This window comes from Gymnogyps californianus, chromosome 6 (genome assembly GCF_018139145.2).
Source record: "Gymnogyps californianus isolate 813 chromosome 6, ASM1813914v2, whole genome shotgun sequence".
Lineage (NCBI taxonomy): Eukaryota > Metazoa > Chordata > Aves > Accipitriformes > Cathartidae > Gymnogyps > Gymnogyps californianus.
The window spans coordinates 36,235,834-36,254,733 of record NC_059476.1 but is presented as its reverse complement, the minus strand read 5'-3'; the positions used below and the strand labels follow the sequence as shown (position 1 = coordinate 36,254,733).

At 37.3% G+C, this 18,900-nt stretch overlaps 1 protein-coding gene across 3 annotated transcripts in view; it reads left to right on the top strand.

Annotated features, from left to right (window-relative positions):
* The window catches only part of CTNNA3 (catenin alpha 3), a 546,120-nt gene that overhangs the window by 361,425 nt on the left and 165,795 nt on the right, over positions 1–18,900 (top strand). For all 3 annotated transcript variants that reach the window (XM_050898633.1, XM_050898634.1, XM_050898635.1), the window contains one exon: positions 14,214–14,370. In XM_050898633.1, coding sequence (XP_050754590.1) covers positions 14,214–14,370 — 157 coding nt within the window. The remainder of the gene's footprint in view (positions 1–14,213; positions 14,371–18,900) is intronic.

Genomic DNA, 18,900 nt, shown 5'->3' with positions numbered 1-18,900 from the left:
AATGATGAATCTTTCTGTTGGAGGCAGTAGCTTGCCTCTTTCTTGATCCTGTTTTAAGTCAGTGTTCTGCTGGGGTTTCTGCATGTGGAAGATGGACTAAAGACATTAGAAAAGTAGTACCAACAACAGGGGAAAAAAAGTCGTCATTTGATGGTGAGTGCATACAATTTGGGTAGTGTTGGGTTCCTCTTTTACAGGATGATAATGTGAATGATGTGTAGGGACCTAATTTCATGATTATGAGTCTCTACACTTGGGCTTCAGAAAGGTTTCTTAATAATAACAGAGGAATAAAGATTCCTTCCTAAGAGAGGGGAGAAAAGATTTTCTTTATTTGAATTTCTTATTACCTCCCCTGAAGTCTCCTCACTGTCTGGAAGGTAACAAGGGTTTTGTGTTGTTTTTTGCACTTCTTACAGCTCATAAGGCATACAGACTGTATGTGAAATACAGGACAGAAAATGAAAGCTAGGAGGAAATGTGGCAATACTTAGCTTACCTTAATGTCATGTATACCTGCTAAGATATTGACAATATATTGTTTTCACTTTGCACCATTTTCTAATTCTTTTTGATTTTGGGTTTTTTTTTTGTTTGTTTGTTTGTTTGACTGCAGAGGATTTTGCTTGAGAGAATTCTGGGAAAAAGGTGATTTGAAACTCCCTTGGTGGGAGATATTTCACTGGGGGAAAAAACCAACCTCACCAACACAAACCCCTCAAAATGAAGCGATGAGGATCTTAAGGACTACAGTTGTTTATCAAGGGGACAAATAAAGTTTTTTGTTATATTGGCTTCGCTTTGCAGCTACGTCAGTGTAATATATCTGGTGGTGTGACATAACATTTGTTTTGGAGGAACTTGTAAAATCTTCAGGGTGTTAGTGATAATTTTATACTCTTATATATGGAAATGTATGTCCCTGAGCAAACGGTTATTCTCTTTAAGGTACAGTATTCCACTTTATGTGTAGGAATGTGACTGAAATCTTACTACACTTCTGTGACGAAATCATATGATGCCGATTCTTATGGGCTAATTCCATTCACGTAAAATATATTACTGGAAATAATTCTCTTATTTTAGAATCCTCCCTTGTTCCTGAATGTATAGAATATACCTGATTTGTCATGATGCATTTGCATAATTCTCATGATGCTGTCTTAATCTGTTAGCTCCCAGGTTTTACTGTGTCTTTCAACTGTTCTCAGTGTTTTCATTGTTGTTTCTCAAGCCTGTTTTTCCCTCTGTATACCTTTACAGGATGAACTGATGAGAATTAAATTTCAGTTTTTAGGATGAAGTGATGCCATTATGTACATTGTGGGATTGTAGTGCTTTCAAGACTATTCTTAGGGTTTGCTAGGCTACACAGACAACTTGATGTGTACTTATAGAATGTTTTAGATTTGTTAAGAGCTCTATGAAAACCTTAGCATTGCTGGCTTTCACATTTTTTTTCCAAATATATTGTCCACATCTCTTCCTGCTAGGATATTAAATAAACATCAGTCTTAAATTACCTTACTCACTCTGAATTTTAACTGTCCCTTTCAGTTAACTTCCTCAAATACTGAACCGTTAACCCACATAACTTCTGATACCTAGTGATTCAAATTATGGATAACAGGATGGTAGTGGTTGTCCTGGTCAAGGATGTTTATCCTAATTAACCTCTAACAGTGAGAGGATGTACTATAGAGAAGGTTCTAACCACATGACTGAAATAAGAACATCAGTACAAAAACATGTGACTTCATTCATGTGTAAAACCAACCATAGCTGAAGCTTTAGTGATACAGTTCCAATGAATTAATAGGCTATCTGAATTTAAATATTTCTTAAAAGTTGTGCTGGTTTTGGCTGGGATAGAGTTCTTTATAGTAGCTAGTATGTGGCTATGTTTGGGATTTGTGCTGAAAAGTGTTGATAATACAGGGATATTTTTGTTACTGCTGAGCAGTGCTTACACAGAGTCAAGGCCTTTTCTGCTTCTCACCCCACCCCACCAGTGAGTAGGCTGGGGGTGCACAAGAATTTGGGAGGGGTCACAGCCGGGACAGCTGACCCCAACTGCCCAAAGGGATATTCCATACCATATGATGTCATGCTCAGCAACAGAAAAGCGGGGGGAAGAAGAAGGAAGGGGGGACCTTCGGAGTTACGGCATTTGTCTTCCCAAGTAACCATTACACATGATGGAGCCCTGCCTTCCTGGAGATGGCTAAGCACCTGCCTGCAGATGGGAAGTGGTGAATGAATTCCTTGTTTTGCTTTGCTTGCGTGCATGGCTTTTGCTTTACCTATTAAACTGTCTTTATCTCAACCCATGAGTTTTCTCACTTTTACTCTTCGGATTCTCTCCCCCATCCCACCACGGGAGGAGTGAGCGAGCGGGTGTGTGGTGCTTAGTTGCCAGCTGGGGTTAAACCATGACACAAGTATTGAGTCATCTTACTTAACTGTAAGCGGGCTCCCTCCATTGCTGGTCCTGCTGTTATTGAAGACAAGTGCCTCACCTGAAGTGTTGTTCTGGAAGCAATCCTGCTAGAGAAAGAAAGAAAATAGTAGATGTGGGCTGTTCAGCTTTTTCTTCTGTTCACTGTTGTGTTGTTTTAGGTTCCCTTAAAAAATGACTGGGTGGGAGGATCAGGAAAAGAAAATTTGAGTGTTTGTAGGTTGCAGCAGAGAGAGAAAGCCTAGCAAGGTCCTTGGAGCCTGCAGTGAGGGGCGAGTAGCACGCGGTGAGTCCTTGGGAGGACAGAAGAAACTTCCAGGGACCCGAAGGGGCAGGGTAGTGCTTGCTGCAGCTTAGATCTTTGACTGCGGGAGCAACAGGTGAAAAGTTGAAGCTGGGCTCTTCTGTCTGCACGAGTGACGTGGGATATATTTGAGGTATATATTGGGATATATATTGAGAAACCAGATTGTTTCTACCTGTTCTTTCCAGAGACACTTTAGGGATTTTTGACCTCCATGTCCCCATCTGTGTGTAACTCTCCTAAAGCTTTCTGCTTGTCTGCCTATTCAGTAACTCATTTTTGTGTGTCCTGGTTTTGGCTGGGATAGGGTTAATTTTCTTCTTAGTAGCTGGTACAGTGCTGTGTTTTGGATTTAGTGTGAGAATAATGTTGATAACACGCTGATGGTTTAGTTGTTGCTAAGTAGCGCTTATCCTAAGTTAAGGACTTTTCAGTTTCCCATGCTCTGCCAGCAAGCAGGTACACAAGAAGCGGGGAGGGAGCGTAGCCAGGACAGCTGACCTGAACTAGCTAAAGGGGTATTCCATACCATGGAACGTCATGCCCAGTACATAAACAGGGGGGCGTTGGCCAGGAGGGGCAGATCGCTGCTTGGGCATCAGTCAGCAGCAGGTGGTGAGCAACTGCATTGTGCATCACTTGTATTTTCTTGGGTTTTATTTCTCTCTTTTTTTTTTTTGTTCCTTTTTGTTACAATTATTATTAATATATTTTTATTATTATTATTGTTAGTATTTTACTTTAGTTATTAAACTGTTCTTATCTCAACCCACGAGTTTTACTTTTTTCCCGATCCTGCTCCCCATCCCGCTGGGAGAGGGGAGGAGTGAGGGAGCGGCTGCGTGGTGCTTAGTTGCTGGCTGGGGTTAAACCACAACATTGTATTAAGTTGAAAGCTCACTGTTGTCTTCAGCTCGCAATTTCTTTTGCTCAGACCATACCATAGTTCATAGATGTTATAGGAAATGTAGGCAATGGCATTTAGACAAATGACTGCTGAAGAAGGTTGTCTTTAATGGTGACAGTTTTGTTAGAAATCCCAAGAGGGAATGAGGAACTAATTGGGTGGATTTAATACATTTTTAGTAGGTTGTTTGTTTTTTTCTTGTTGCTGTTTTGGTTGGGTTTTTTGCATAATATACTTCAAAATGTACATGAAGCAACAGTTGTGGCATATGTGTTGAGCTTTACTGATGTCTTTTTTTTTTAATCTCAGTATATAAACTTAATCCATATGTGTGTTCATCTTTCTTACCAAATATTCAAAGACTGTAATTGTAGTGTAGTTACACTGCAGTTCTAGTTCCATTGCAGTTGTATTTTATGTCTGTAAAGTTTGCTACATGAATGAATAGTCCATAAGGACCTTTCTGTTTTATATGCAGTACACTATAAATTGGACTAAAGATTTACTTGGATATGAAATGCAATAAACAGAAGATTAATTACATAAGCTTCATTTTTATATTGTAATTTCAGTATGCAACTAGCTCAATTGATAATTATGGGTGTTGTATTCAGACACAGGGGTTTTTAATGCTGAATGCCTTTCAAGATCAAGTCCCGAGACTGTAAACTCCCACAGAGTGTTTCCTTTATGTCTGCATACTCCAGAAAGCTGTACTGTAGCTATATATAACTTGTGCTGTTGACAGTATGGCTTATCCCACTTTGATCAGCAAACTCAGCTATTGCCAGTGCTGATAATTTTTATGCCAGTGTAGTTGGTATACTGTGACAGAGCATTTACACAGCCTAAGAAAACGCAGAAAAAGCTTACATCTCTAAAAAGCATTGCTGTATCAAGAGGCTTTGTTCTCAATTTAATATGTTTATACTGAACTGCAGATAGTGGAGCTCCAGTTCTGGATGGAGCACTCTTGAAGATATGACTTCCACTATAGTTTTGAATGTAAAATAACAAATGAAACATGATAAACAGCACTCTGTTTTGAATATTTTTTATTTCCTCTTTCATATATTCATAAGCCTTGAGGATTATTTTAGCCTTCCGTTTCAAGAATTTGCTTCTCTTGAAATTAAAATTTGCATTTGAGAATGCCTTGCTCAAGACTTGATAAAATCTTGTAAAGTGTTCTGTGCTTTCTGAGCAGACTCTAGTTGTCCCCTACGTACACAAACCGTGCACACAAGTAATTCTTTAGTTAGAAAATTGAAACTGTGGCTAAAGTTGTTTAAAGTAACTGACCAATATTATGATTTGCTTGATCCGAAGTGAGATACTGGATACTGGGTGTATATCTAATACAAAAAATACAGTTTGAGGAACAGTGGTTTTTGGTTAAGTGGAAAAATGCATTTTTGATGTTTTTAAAATAAACTAGGGGATTTGTGCGATCCACCACCCATATCTTTGAATATCATATCCAAAACATTCCCTGGGTCATGTACAGATACCGTATTCAATAAGGCAGAAACAGAAATGTTTGTTTATTCTTGTTACTTCAGTTTCAGTATTGCAAAATAGAGAAAGTACTTAACAACTGAAATCACTAATTTCATGCAAATCAAGCACATGCAATCTGACCTGCAAAAAAACCACCAACGTATTTTGTGATCTGCTGTCTGCTTCACTTGTCAGGACAAGTGAATTAGTTCTGAAAGGGAGGTGCTGTTGGATGGATATAAAACCAGTCTTTAAGTGTTCAGTCTATTTTGTCCTCTGTCTCCAAAAAATGAAGAAACTGTCCACCCAAATGTGAATACTGAATACTGCATTTTCAGTTCTTTTGCACTTTCGTAACATGTTAAAATAAAATAATGGGAATGTCTCTTTTTTAAGCTTTATTTTCATTTTCTTGTCTCAGAATATTTTTATTAGGGTCTCTGCTCAGTCCCTGAAGTGTTAAAGATAACTATGTATGCCTTTCCTGTAGAAGGTTTCCAAATGCATTCAGAAACGTGTATGTAGTCCCTATATAAAACCAAGACATAGTTGTTATGGGGGTAAGAGGGAGCTTTAGAGGACTGTTTGGTGTGTGTGTTTTTGGTTTGGTTAGATTTGTTTGATTGTGTTTGGTTTTGGTTTTGTTTTCTTCCTCGAGCGTGCATCATGCCTCTCAGCAGTGCTAGGCTATGTTGGGAGGTATGCTTTTGAGTGAAGTTACACAAATTGTTTTAATAAAGTACAAAAACTTTATCCCAATGTAATAAAACCATATTTCTGTGTATCACTAGCAACCACTGCCCGGACATCAGGAGATAAAGCTTACTACCAAACAATAGTCAACTATGTCACTGTCTAACCAATGCCTCCAGTGCAATGCCACCTTCCTGCTTTAAATGATTGGAAAGGAGGAAGAAACAGAATCATACAGGAAGTTATTTAAATGCTAGTTCTGGCAAAGTAGAGAGAGATTGCAAATAAGACTTTGAATTTTTATGTTGGATCATAATTTGTCCTAAGTATTTTAACCATTGCATTGAGTATTTTAGGGATTGCTGTGTTCTTATTATTGCATCGTTATTTCTTGCTGGAATTTTTGAGTCTGTCTGAAGCAATAGGTGTCTTAATCTTTTCTGAATATAATGTAAAAACTTAGTCTGTGTTTCTCCCATCATACCACCTGTACACCTAACTCCTCATAACTATCAGTACTTGATAATGCTGCTGAGATAGACATTTTTCAGGATGTTGCGAGAGAGAGCAATGTGCTGTGGATAGAACTTTTCCTGTTTTCAGAAGAGGAGAGAATTTTCTTGTGGAAGTACAATCTTGCTTTGTCACTGATGTGTCACTTTTGATATAATGATAAAACAATTTTCCCTAACTTTGCATCTCCTTTTAGCTATTTTCAGTGGGGGTAGATTTCACCTTTTAAATTCACTGAACAAATAAAGTTGATTTTATTAATATATAGCAAGTAATTTATTTACTCTTGGAATGCACTTATCCCTTGAGTTCAATTTGTCTGTTGTCTAGAGCTGTGTTATCAACATGATCTCAATTTTATTTAATTACATTGACTGAAATACATTTTGTGATTAAATATTTTGTGTACAAGATACTCAGCTTTCAAAGCTTTTAAAATGTTAGGGGTTTTTCATATCTTTTTTATTTTAATGGCTTTTTATGGCAGATGCCAAAGCAACAGTGTCATATATCCCTGAGCCTTTTTATCATTATAGTGGGGTTTTTTTTGCTTGCAAGTTTGTTTTTTGGGTTAGTAGTAAATATGGATGCCTTCTTACAGAGCTTGGGGATGTCTGGATATTTAAGCTCCGCCACTGCATTGTTTAAGAGAAATACAAGGCATAGCTTTACAGAAATAAAGTTCTGCACAATTTTGTGTTAAAAGAACAAAAATAGCAGACTGCCAACATGTGTCTGTGGTTTCTTTAGTAGTAACCCTCGTGTCAGGAAATACTATTTCATGATGTTGCTGCATTATCTATTGATAATTATCTGTTTACATTTCTATTACCTGTCTTAGAGTATCTCTGAGAAGTGAGTTGCTCTTGCCCCAGGAGGAGTCAATTCTAGTAACTAAGTAGGTATCGTATAATTATTCTGTAACTGTGCATTATGGAACAGAATTATAGAATAATTCAGGTTGGAAGGGACCTTACGATGTCTATAGCCCAGCCTTCTGCTAAAAGCAAGTTCAATGCTGAATTTCAAACTGACTTTCTCTAAACTTTGACTGGTCAGGTCTTGAAAATCTCCAAGGACAGAGACTGCACAAACTCTTTGGGCAACCTGTTCCACTGCTTGACTGACCTCGGTGTGAAAAGTTCTGTGCATCCATGCTCGCTCTCGTCAGAACCTCCCTCAATTTCTGACCACTGTCAGAATGTCCTCCCATGATGCATGGCTGTGAAGAGCCTGTCTCTGTCATCTTTGTAATCTTCTCCTGTGTTGAGGGCCTGCTGTTAGGTCCCCCTGAAGCCATCTTTCTCCCAGGCTGAACAAGCTCAGTTCTGTCTCCCTCCTTGCAGGGTAAGAGCTCCAGCCCCCAACCATCTTGGTGGCCTTGTACTGAATTTGCTCTACTTTATTGATGTCTGTCTTGTATCAGAGGGCCCAAAACTTGACACATGGACACAGTTTTCTAGATGTGATCTAGTAAGTGTCACTTTTCTCATTCTACTAGCTATGCTCCTGCCCTTTCAGCCCACTATGCTGTTACCTTTCATTGTTGCTGGGGCATGCTGCTGACATGCATTCTAAAGTGTTGTCCAGCAGGTTTCAGGTCCTTTTCCAGCAGAGCTGCCCCCCAGCCAGTAGATTCCCAGACTGTATCATGACAAGTAGTTATTCCATCCCAGCTGCAAGACTGTTTTTTAGACATTCAGTTGATCATTTTTGAAAGGAGGAAGAAGAACCTTAGGTTCTCTTAGATCAAAAATAGTTGGACATGAGTTTTATTCCTTGCTGATACTGTCCCAAGCAGTGCAATTCCTTTTGTGAAGCAGAATGAGATGATTAGTTCAGTAATAGCTTGGAAAAAATCCACCTTCTACAAGCTCAAAAAATAACACAGAAAACTATTTTGTTGTGTTATTCATGTACGTACCTCGATGAATCTTGTGAGGTATGCTTAGAAACTGTTCACATTACATAAAAGAATTGGGACTAATAGAAGATGCACAAAATAGTTTTGATTTTAAACAAAGACATGCATTCTGATCTCTAGAAGTGACAGAATCAAATGACACATTTGATGTACTGTTCACCTTGAATATGACCATCCCATTAGACTTTATTTAGCTATAAAATTACAGAACTGCAAAGTTCCATCTTCCAGTAACAAAATATGGTCAAATCAGATACTTTAAATTCAGTTTCTGTTTATTTACATGAATGTATAGCGGGCTGTCCTATACACAGGAAGAACTGATTGGAGACCATTTCTTTTGGCTCCAAAGGAACTCTGGCCTACATTCAGCTCAAAACTTTTTACCCCAGCCAGAACATGAAATTTATGGGAGCTTTTGCTCTGGAGCAAGTGTGGACCTATTACTCTATTTCAGGGAGCAGGATGGCAGTTAAACCTGCCAGTTTTCAACCACATTTAATTATCCTATAATATTAAGGTACAAAATAATTTTTTCTCATAAGACATTATATTAATGTATATACGATAGATGCACAGTTTTAATACTAAGAAACATGAGTTAGTTTAATGTTTGGGGCCAGGGTTCTCAATCACATATCAGATTTTGGAGACATTAGCTCTGCAAGCAAATTAAGAGAACTTTGTGGCCTTTTACATCTTCCATGAACACGAGCGGTTCTTCAGAAGCGCCAGCTTTACAGACTGTTGTTCTTGCCAATTTGGTGAGACTAGAGAAGGCAACAAGCAGAGTCCCCATCTGCACTTTGCCTTGTGACCGTGTTTTTTACATTTCTGCAATAGAGATTGGTACTAAATCTTTGTAATCTATGAACGAGCGCTACACTTTTGGTATGTGTGTCTAAAAGTCCCTTTTGGCTGAGTCCATGAGATCTGTGCTGAACTAGGTTTGAGTGCAATCTATTTTCCATATACATACTATTGTATAGATAGATTTTTTTTTTTCTGTGTAGTTATCCATGCCTTTCCCTTAGAGATGAACACCCGATCCATGCACAGCAAATCAAGCATGTCATCATTCTAAAAGGTAGGATGAAGTAGTCAATCACTCAACAGTAAAGTCTGAAGAGCAAAGTTGCCCATGCTTTGGTTAGAGTTTGTGCTTTTCGTGCTAATCTGTTCTAAGTATTCGTCACTGTAAACACTGTAGCTTTGTTTACTGCTCAGTGTGGGTAAAGGTGGCATAGCATGGCCAGTGGAAAAAAGAAAACGAGGGACAGAATGCGAAACAACTAGAAACGTAAATTCAGTGTCAGAAGCCTCTTTTTATGAGGACTCCAGTCTTAAGATCTTGTTTTGAAAAGTGTGAATTGAGTTCTAAATAGAAAAGACTGTCATTTCAGAAACATGTTTCTGAAGTTCCTGTTTCTGATTTGGTAGCTGCTTATGAGATGTCATTGTGTGTAATTGGAGAAGATACTGCATACAGAAAACACAGTGAATTAATTCTGGTAGGATAATTCTTAAGGGCAGTATGATAATGACTATCAGCTTTTGTTTGTTAGTACATCAGGTGAACTGTGACACATTCACCTTTGTAGCAACCTCCTGTAGAGGCAGGATTATAAGAATATCAATGGCATAGCAATGTGTAGGTGATGGAAAGGCTGGTTACAGATGTTGACAAAAGTGAGACGAAATGGATGCCTGAGAATTCAGTTATAAATGAGAGGGGGCTTAAATACACTCTCTCCTCCATCACCTGAAATCATACGCAGTTACACTTAGACTGTAATTACATGTAGACCTTTAAGGTATTACTAATCTCTGAGATGAATAAAATAGTTTGAGAATATTTATTCCCAAAGCTATACGTGTTCCTATTTACATTTGATTGCTAAACCATGTTATCCTGGGGTGAGCTCTTTCAACTTCAGCTCCTTCAACTTCACTGTATTAGCTTACACTAGGGCAGAATTGACCCTTCTTTTCTTGGAGGTAAATTTCTCTAGCATATATGAGAAATATTTGATGGATCTGCCCACTTAATTTTGTTGGAAATTCATCTTCTGGAGGTGCAGATGAATGTAAAGATAGGCGGCCAGCTCCTATTCAACTGCAAAAAAGAGAATTGCGAAACGAACCCCAAGCAATTAATTAAGACTTTTTCTTGATTCGGTTAGAGAGTCTAACAGTTTTCAGTATTCACAATATCCTTATATTTTATTTCCAAAAAATTTCTAGTTTTCTTCTGATATAGTCACTGCCATATCAGACCTTTGTCCTTGCTTCTTTCCTTGTTTTATTTAATTAAAACACTGATAAAAGTATTCTCTTGTAATGTTACTCCAACCCTGCTATGCACTTTTTGCTCTTGCATTCTCTCCTTTTGCCTGACCTTAAGCTGGGTGACTCATCCTTACCTTAAGGCACCATCTCACTGAACATTGCTTCCCTCCCTTGTGTGACAAGATAGATGTCTGTTGGCCTCCAATTTGTTATTTCTAAAATAAAGGAGTAACTGTCCCATAGTCTAAGGCTACCCCATGAATGCTGTCCAGATGTGGTTTTGTATGGGGTTTTTTGTTTGTTTGTTTCATTTTAACCCATTCTGCACAGGAGTAGCTCCCTGAAAGCTACATCTACTGTGTATGCCTTAAATTTCATTTTAGCGTATCTGTATTTTTATGTAATCATTAGCTGTTCAGAAGCTAGTTAGTAGAAGTTATGTAGGATTATCTTATTATTGTCATCATTTCGCTCTGTCCTCAAGCTTCCCTCAACTTGTGTAATCCTCTGTTGTTATTCTGTTAACTTTTTGAGACTGGCTTTCATTTAATGGGTGTGTAGAGTATGGTTTGTCCTGTACTTGATGACGACATGTATGTTACTGCAGTACAAGTAATAATAATAAATGCTGTCCTCAGCTAACTTTTGTTCAGAAGTGCAAGGAGATATTTGAAAACTATTAGTTTAGCTCCTAGGGATATGCCCATCAGTAGAGCAGGAGGAATAACAACTTTTTGGTATTGTTTACCTGAACTGTGAGATTTGTAGTGCAGAAATACAACACTTGGGGAAAAGGTAATGATAGGTAACGATGGAATTAGAACAGCCTAAATATGCTGTAATAAGATAGAGTAAGGCTATATTTAATTGGCCAGCAACAAATTATAACCCTGTTTTAGGTCAGGAAGCAGTGATGAAACAGTCACTTCAGATTAGTTTTGCTCTCATTGTTTCTTGAGGTCAATTCAGATAATGATAAATTTACGCCATAAATGATAGTTGGAGTGAGATAGAAAAGCTAAGCTCCATGAAGCCTAAGAAATTAGCTAGAACTTTCTCAGCTTCGTCTCTTGTTGGTAAGAATGTGAGAGCCCTGGTGTGAAGTATGTGGTTTTTTTCTTTTTTTATTTTTCTTCTTTTTACAGGAAAAGAGGGTTTAAAAACTCTATTTTACTTGTGTGCTAATGTATCTCTTCAAGTTTCTTAGACCGTATTGAGAATACCCCAGTCTAAATCACACACGTTGTGGATTTTGGGTTTTTTTTGTATATGACTGCCACTGGTGGCTTCATATTTTTTTTGGAATTTCTAGTTATATTTTGTTCTGAACATAAAAATATTAGTGATGTTCAAGTATTTCAAAGGATTTTAAATACATATATCATTTCTTAATAAAAACCAGATAAAGCTTCTTGCCAATTATGATTTTTCTAAAATGAAGTAAAAAAAAAAAAAGATAATATGATTCAAAAAAAGAACATGAGACTGATCTTAACGAACAGCATTGTATTGCACTGTTTGGATGAGCAAAAGTGGCAGTTGCTTCTTGCTTGCTGTTTTTGTTCCTATTGGATCTGAGGTGGATAGGCATCCAGTACAAACACCAGAACGGTGAATGCCCCCTTTTTCAGTCATAGTGGAAATGTCCAACATTGACTCTAATGACTACAGATTTGGAACTACTTATAAGTCTACACAAAGGAGGTTTTGATGGTTGCTGCTCCTAATTTCGTGAATCTTGGCTATCAGGACAGTTCCAGATAGAACAAAGCTAATAGTATGCCTGTGCTTAGCCAAGCTTTAGCAACCTTGCTTAACCCTTAGGTATGTCACCTTGACATGGTTCCCAGGCAGAACAAAGACATGTGGTCTATATCCTGCTCTGCAACTTAGCTATGACAGGATTTTAATTTCATTAATACCAATCTGAATTGTTTTATGGAATGTAGGTATCGTCACACTTGTGGAAGCTGCGTTTATTCAAAGTGGAATTAAGTCTTTTCTTAATAGAATATTGAGCAGTAGAACAATTTACGTTGGGAACCATAAGGAACATTGTCACCTGAAATATTTAATTCAGGATTAACTGCCTTTGTGTAGAATGTAACTGATTTAACCTCTAGCTGTAAACTTCCTGAGGGAAGCCTTAGGTAAATTCTATGGTTTGTGTTATTTAGGTGGTCAGACTAGATGATTTGCAGATCTTGTGTAGCCTTAGAGTCCATAAGTCTGTGTGTCAGTGCAATCTTTGTGCTGTTAGATCAGGATGCTTGCCTGCCTGCCTGCACTGTAGTTTTTTGCGTTTAGTGAAGGTTTCAGGACTTTATTTCCAAAGATATCTGGAGTCGTCTGGATTTCTAAATTCACCCATTTAATAAAGTTGACTACATTCTGTAACAGTTTTGGTGATCTTCCCAAGCAGTTTACCTCTGCACTGCATTTGGCAAGATAAAAATTTTATGATTCTTCTAATGCTGAAACAGCTTTTTACATAGTCTCATTGTTGGTTTTGGCAGAGCCAATCCCCCGGTAAATCTACCAAAACAAAGAAGAAAATACAGGAAGAAAAAGACTTTATTGTATTGAACCAGAAATAGGGTTTGACTTTCAGATAATATCTTACTGGAGGCTTGAACAGAAAAGTTAGAAATTACTTGTGTAGTATTTCAGTCTTGATGGACACATTTCAAAACCTGAACTGTTTAGTTAGTGTGGTGAATGGAAACAGGACCAATGTGACCTAAGAATTATTGAGGTGAAATTTTGAGCCCCTGGCTCAGAAAACTGATCCTGTGAAATTGGATCAAGCGTGATAGGAATGAAAACAGTGAAGTCTCAACTCCTGCAAATTTCTTACCTTTAGGGGAGTGTTGGGGGAGCTGCTGTAGAGCCAAACAGAAATGAGCTTTTATGTATTACACTGTATGTGGAAAGTTCTTGTATCTTTGGTATTGATGTTGAAATAAAGAAACCGGAGATTATTTCTCATATGCAACTGTGGAATATCCAAATGTGGTCAGATGTACAGATCCTGTTTTGGTTTAACAAGTTCAGAGGGTATTTAATTGGGTGCTAGTACTTGGCCATGCTTTCCTCCATCTTTGTAGCCAATCTCCTGGACCCTTTGGGCAGCAGACACTGGTATAGTTGTATAGCCAGGGCTCTCAATGCTTTATTGGTAGCTCATGTTGTAGACTGTTAGGTATATGACAGAGGCTGATAATATCTCTTTCAGTGAAGATACTCCATAATAAGCTCTGTGATAACAGTTGTTACTGAAGCGATGTATGCTGTACTGATAAGTGTGCGCTTTAAGTGTGTCTAAGTAAAAACCTCCTTGTATTAATGTCTTGCAAACTAGAATAGTATGAATTCTCCAACTAAAAATAAAATGCTGAGATTTTTGCTATTCTATTCCATTGGCTTCTTAATTTATGAAGCTATAACAGAAGTTGGCCTAAGCAATATCTGACTGATATTCCTGCTGAGAACAGAAACAAAAGCTGAGCAACGCTTTTGGTTAGAGAACAGAAATGCTGCTCTGCAATTTTAAGTAAAACATAAAATTTTATTTCTGAAGACGTAATTATTTAGATGTTGGGTTTTGTGTTTATTTCCGGTACAGGTTATTAATGCTGCTTTAGCTCTTGCTGCCAGACCAAAAAGTCAAGTTGTGAAAAACAACATGGAGATGTATAGGAGTACGTGGGAGAATCACATCCATATTCTTACTGAAGCTGTGGATGATATAACAAGTATTGATGATTTTCTTGCTGTATCAGGTATGATAATTTTCAGAATCTGATTATTCTTTTATATGCTTTGGAAACTTTTCATAACATTTCAATAGGAAACCAATGGAAGATGAGATTGTGTAAGGTTTTGTGAAGCTGTTGCTTCTGTTTAAAATGTCCTCACACAGTAGATATTTCTACTCTGCACAGCGTAGAGCTGGGTAGAAGTTATTTGAGCAAACTAGGTGCATGAAGCAGAACGGATATGTTACAGTGGGTACATTTATATGTCCTCACAGGTTCATTTAGCTCTAAGTTTCAAAATCCTCTGCAGCTGAGAGAAGTCTCCTTCTAGAAAAGGAAGTGCATATCAGTGTGCATATACATAAAACAGGAGATTCTCATGATGTCCTGTGTTCCTATTACTGTGGAATGCACTGTAGCATTTCCAGAATTTTCAGTTACAAAAATTTATCAAGAAAAATGTACTTATAAATCTCCTCACTGAAGAGACCTTTGATAGCAGTAAACTGTATTTACTGAAGCAGTGAGCGTCTTCAACACTTAAACAGAAGATAGAAAACAGTTGTTTTACTTCTTGCAGTTTAAAGACCCCAGTTCTACATTTTTGACTTCTGTTAGTGTAACCTGGACAGGAAGGAAAAATTTGTCTCATCTTCATTAAATGTGGTTTAACTTTTGTGTTTCCTTATGGCCAGTGGGCCCTGCGCTTGCCCATTTTTCTCTGGGCATGTCCATTGGGCTTAATTCCATTTGTTAGGATTATTTGGTTTATGCAACAATATAGAACATGAATAGTTATGCAGATGTCAGTAGTTTGAAACCATTTAAGTGAAGGCAGAACTAAGTTCATTTTCCCAAATTATTCTTTGCTCATTAAACATGAGAGTGGACTCCTGTCTAAAGGGGGACTTAGCTTGGATATTCATTGCTCTAAAGCTTACTTGTATGTCTTCAAAAATATCACCTTTACTGTGGTAATTGGAAACTGCTGGACTGGAGTGCCCATAACTGAGTGGTGTTTTTTCTTGTAATCGGGGTGTGGATAGGACAGTGCAAAAACTGTAAGCAGAGATGGCTGTTCAGGCCCTTTCTGGGTCTGCCAGTGCTGGATACAGACTTTTCCTCAGAGCATGAAAGTTCTCCTTGCTTTACAGTGGTCAGTTCGTATACCTAGCAAGTGATTTAGGTCTGAATGTAGGAGAAATTACTGCAAATAGTGCGAATTGGTTATTCATTGAGCTACTCTCTTACGTGTATCTCAGCATCTTAGTATAGAAAAACATAACCAGAGGATTATTCCCCCCCCCCCCCCCCCCCCCCGCCCCGTGTAAGTTAGCCTTTAATGGAAGCTGATTATGAACCTTCCTGTTGCTTATAGGGTCTGGGAAGTTGCAAATCTTTCCTGCTGGACTGAAATTTCTGCAGGTATTGCTAGAACTGTTAATAAAGACAGGAAACAAGTCGATTGCTAATGAATGAAATACATGAATCTCTTTAACCTACTATGAAATCTCCTGAGTTTTAAAATTCTTCTTTCAAATTCATTGAGCTAAATGTTTCTTTTTAACTGTACAACTGTGATTCATTTAAATGGCACATTTCAGATATTTTTTCAAAATTTCCTTCACTTGAAGAATAAAGTTAGACATTCCAATAGTAATTGAGGAAAAAAAATCTGTCATTGGGCAGCTACTCTTTTCAGAGTAGACTCCTGGCTTTGTGGTGTACTTTATATGCTTTGGTTGAGCACAGTTGAATGATTGACAATATTTCACAGTAAGTAAAAGCAGAAACTGTAACTTAAGTAGCAGTGAACGTGTAGGCCTACATATCATGAGGTCCAAAAAAGTACACATTCATATATTTGCTCTAAACCATGTGTAGAGCATCTTCTGTAAGCTTTGGTAGAACCTTTTGGCACATGTTAATTTAATTTGTTTAACTTCAAGTGTTATGCTTGTTCTTAAGTGGCCTGCTGAGTAGATGTTTCCCTATGGCAGTGTCACCTACTTGCTTTGGGAAGTTTTATTTATTTATTTATTTATTAGCTCATGTACGAAGAAGTAATTATTAAGACTAATTATAAGGAACAGTGCAAGCCACTCTCGGTCTACTCCTCAGTGTATTAGCACCATTACTGTGTTCTGAGGGAGTAAAACATTCATATATTGCTCTATCTAAATAGAAAAGTTAAATATGTAATAGAAGATGGTATCTAACTTTCTTGGAAATTACTTGGTAATTAGGAACATAATGTGTGTTGAGTGTTTTGCATCGTGTTTGAGATGAAAGGAATAAGAGAATAGTTTTATAATGGATCTGTTTTTTCTACAGAAAATGGTATTCTACACCACATGCCAACATGGGCATATTGGGGGAAAAATGTTTCTTAAATGACATACTTCATTCAAAATTGATAATGTGCTGTCTCAGGTCATATCACATTTGAGTTGAATGGCTGAGTTTGCAGCCCCGACTGCATCTTCCAGGTTGCTGAGGGGAGTGATTAGTCCTGTAGTGTTAAAATCATATTCAAAAATATAGTACACTTAATTGTAAATACGGTAAACACTCCTTCCCTAGTAATTCTGGTGATTCAGAATTCTAAATCATACAACAGAATTACCTACTTAAAAAATTATTTTAAATTGCATCTCCGATTGATTGATAGGTCAGATTTTTCTACCAGATACAAAATGTGCTTCCCAAACGTGTTAAGACTGTAGAGAATGTATTTTGGAGGTTTACATTATGTATCTCCTTTTCACACAGTGTCACCTGAGTCTTGGATGGCAAGTCATTCTATAAAATGATATTATTAATGTGAGTTATTCTGGGTCACTGATGATTTGGAGAGTAAATTCAATACTTGTAGCTGCGTTTCTGCTATGGACAGTTTTAAGGTACAATGTAACTCCCATTAATGTCACCGCAAAAATTTTGCGTGGAGCTCAGTAGCAAGTGGATTAGTCCCTATGTTTCTTGAATCCAGGATATGTTTCTGTCCTTAAAAAAACAGAATAAGGGAGCTATAGCTGAGAGGATGGGAAGCAACTGAGCTCCCCATGAAGAGATCTCCTTGTGACTCTTCGCAAGCCACTTGTGAGGTTGCTGAAACAAAACGTATGCATACAGGAAAATTGTGTCTCTCCTGTTGTGATACATGTACTTCTTTGATGTAGCACTGGGAGAAGGAGAATTCTGTGGCAGATCAAAAAGGTGTCAGATTCAAAAATTTGAATTTTTGGCAGATTCAAGCATTTGAAAGGTTGGGGGGTTTTTTGTTGTTGTTTTTTGGTTGGTTGTTTTTTTGGTTTTGGTTTTTTTTTAAAGTGCTAATAAATGACATTTATTGTATGTGCTAATAATGCTGTTCTTATTTTTCTAAGTGTATTGGTCTCTCCTTTTCAGATTCACCTATCCTCATGAAATTGGATTTTTTTTTTTGTTTCAGTTGTGTTTTATTCTTGCTATTTATTTGTATGTGATACTGTGTTCAAAGGAGAACTAGCACAAGACAAAAAAGAGATGAAATTAGGGCTTTACAAGTGAAAAAGAGGTCTGATTGCAAATAGCCAGTTTAAATGAAGGTCTGTTTCTTATAAAGGAAAGCAAGAGTTAATGAATTGTATAAAAAAATCTTTGCAGTTATGAAACATTATAAATGATGATACCATTGTTCATAGATTTGTTATACCTCCTAAGAACAGAGAATCAGTCTCAGCCTATCAGTTTTGGATAGTTAATTTATGCAAGGAAGAATGTGGGTATTAATCTTTACAACCCACTAACATTAAGTTTAAAAAATATTGTCATCCATTTATCATGATGATGTGAAGTTTTTAGATTCGTACAAGTAAACTGAAGTGTGCTATTGCATTTGATGCATGAATTTCCAGGAAACTAGTTTTGATATGCTTGTAATTTTGTTTATGTTGGTAAATCTTAAGTTTTATCCTCAACTCTGCTCTCGTAAACTGACTCTTCAGTCTCTGTTTCCTGATAGTTAGGCTAAAAACATAGTTTGTGATGTTCATTTTCTAATGTTGATTCTTCTGTGTTATTTTAATACCCTTTATTCAAAATTACATGAGTAAACCTTTTGGATATAGATGGAAAATCTGAAGTGTCAGTATTTCCTTCCTTTGTATGTACATTTTCCTCTCCTGATGATGGTGTGTAATTGCAATGACATATTAAGATACTTAACAATTGCAATTAACATTATTATGCGTTAGAAAACAAGAGAAGAGTTAGATCTTTTTGTCCAAGAGTTAACTCAACTTCTACAAGGACTATATAGGTAAGAAAAGCATCAAAAGTGCGTTTATATATACAAAATTCTCAGGACCTGTGATTTTTCCTTTCTGCTGTCTCCTTGAAGAGCTTGAATGGCAGACCCCTGTGCTGCTTTTCAAGCTCTTCTCAATGTCCTTGCCCAGACGGTGATTATTTCATCTACTGAACCTTCTGTCCAGCCTTGCATACTGTCTGAGTTTTGGTCTGTCATTTATAATATCAGTATGCTTAAATCCTTATAATATTAGCTTCTCT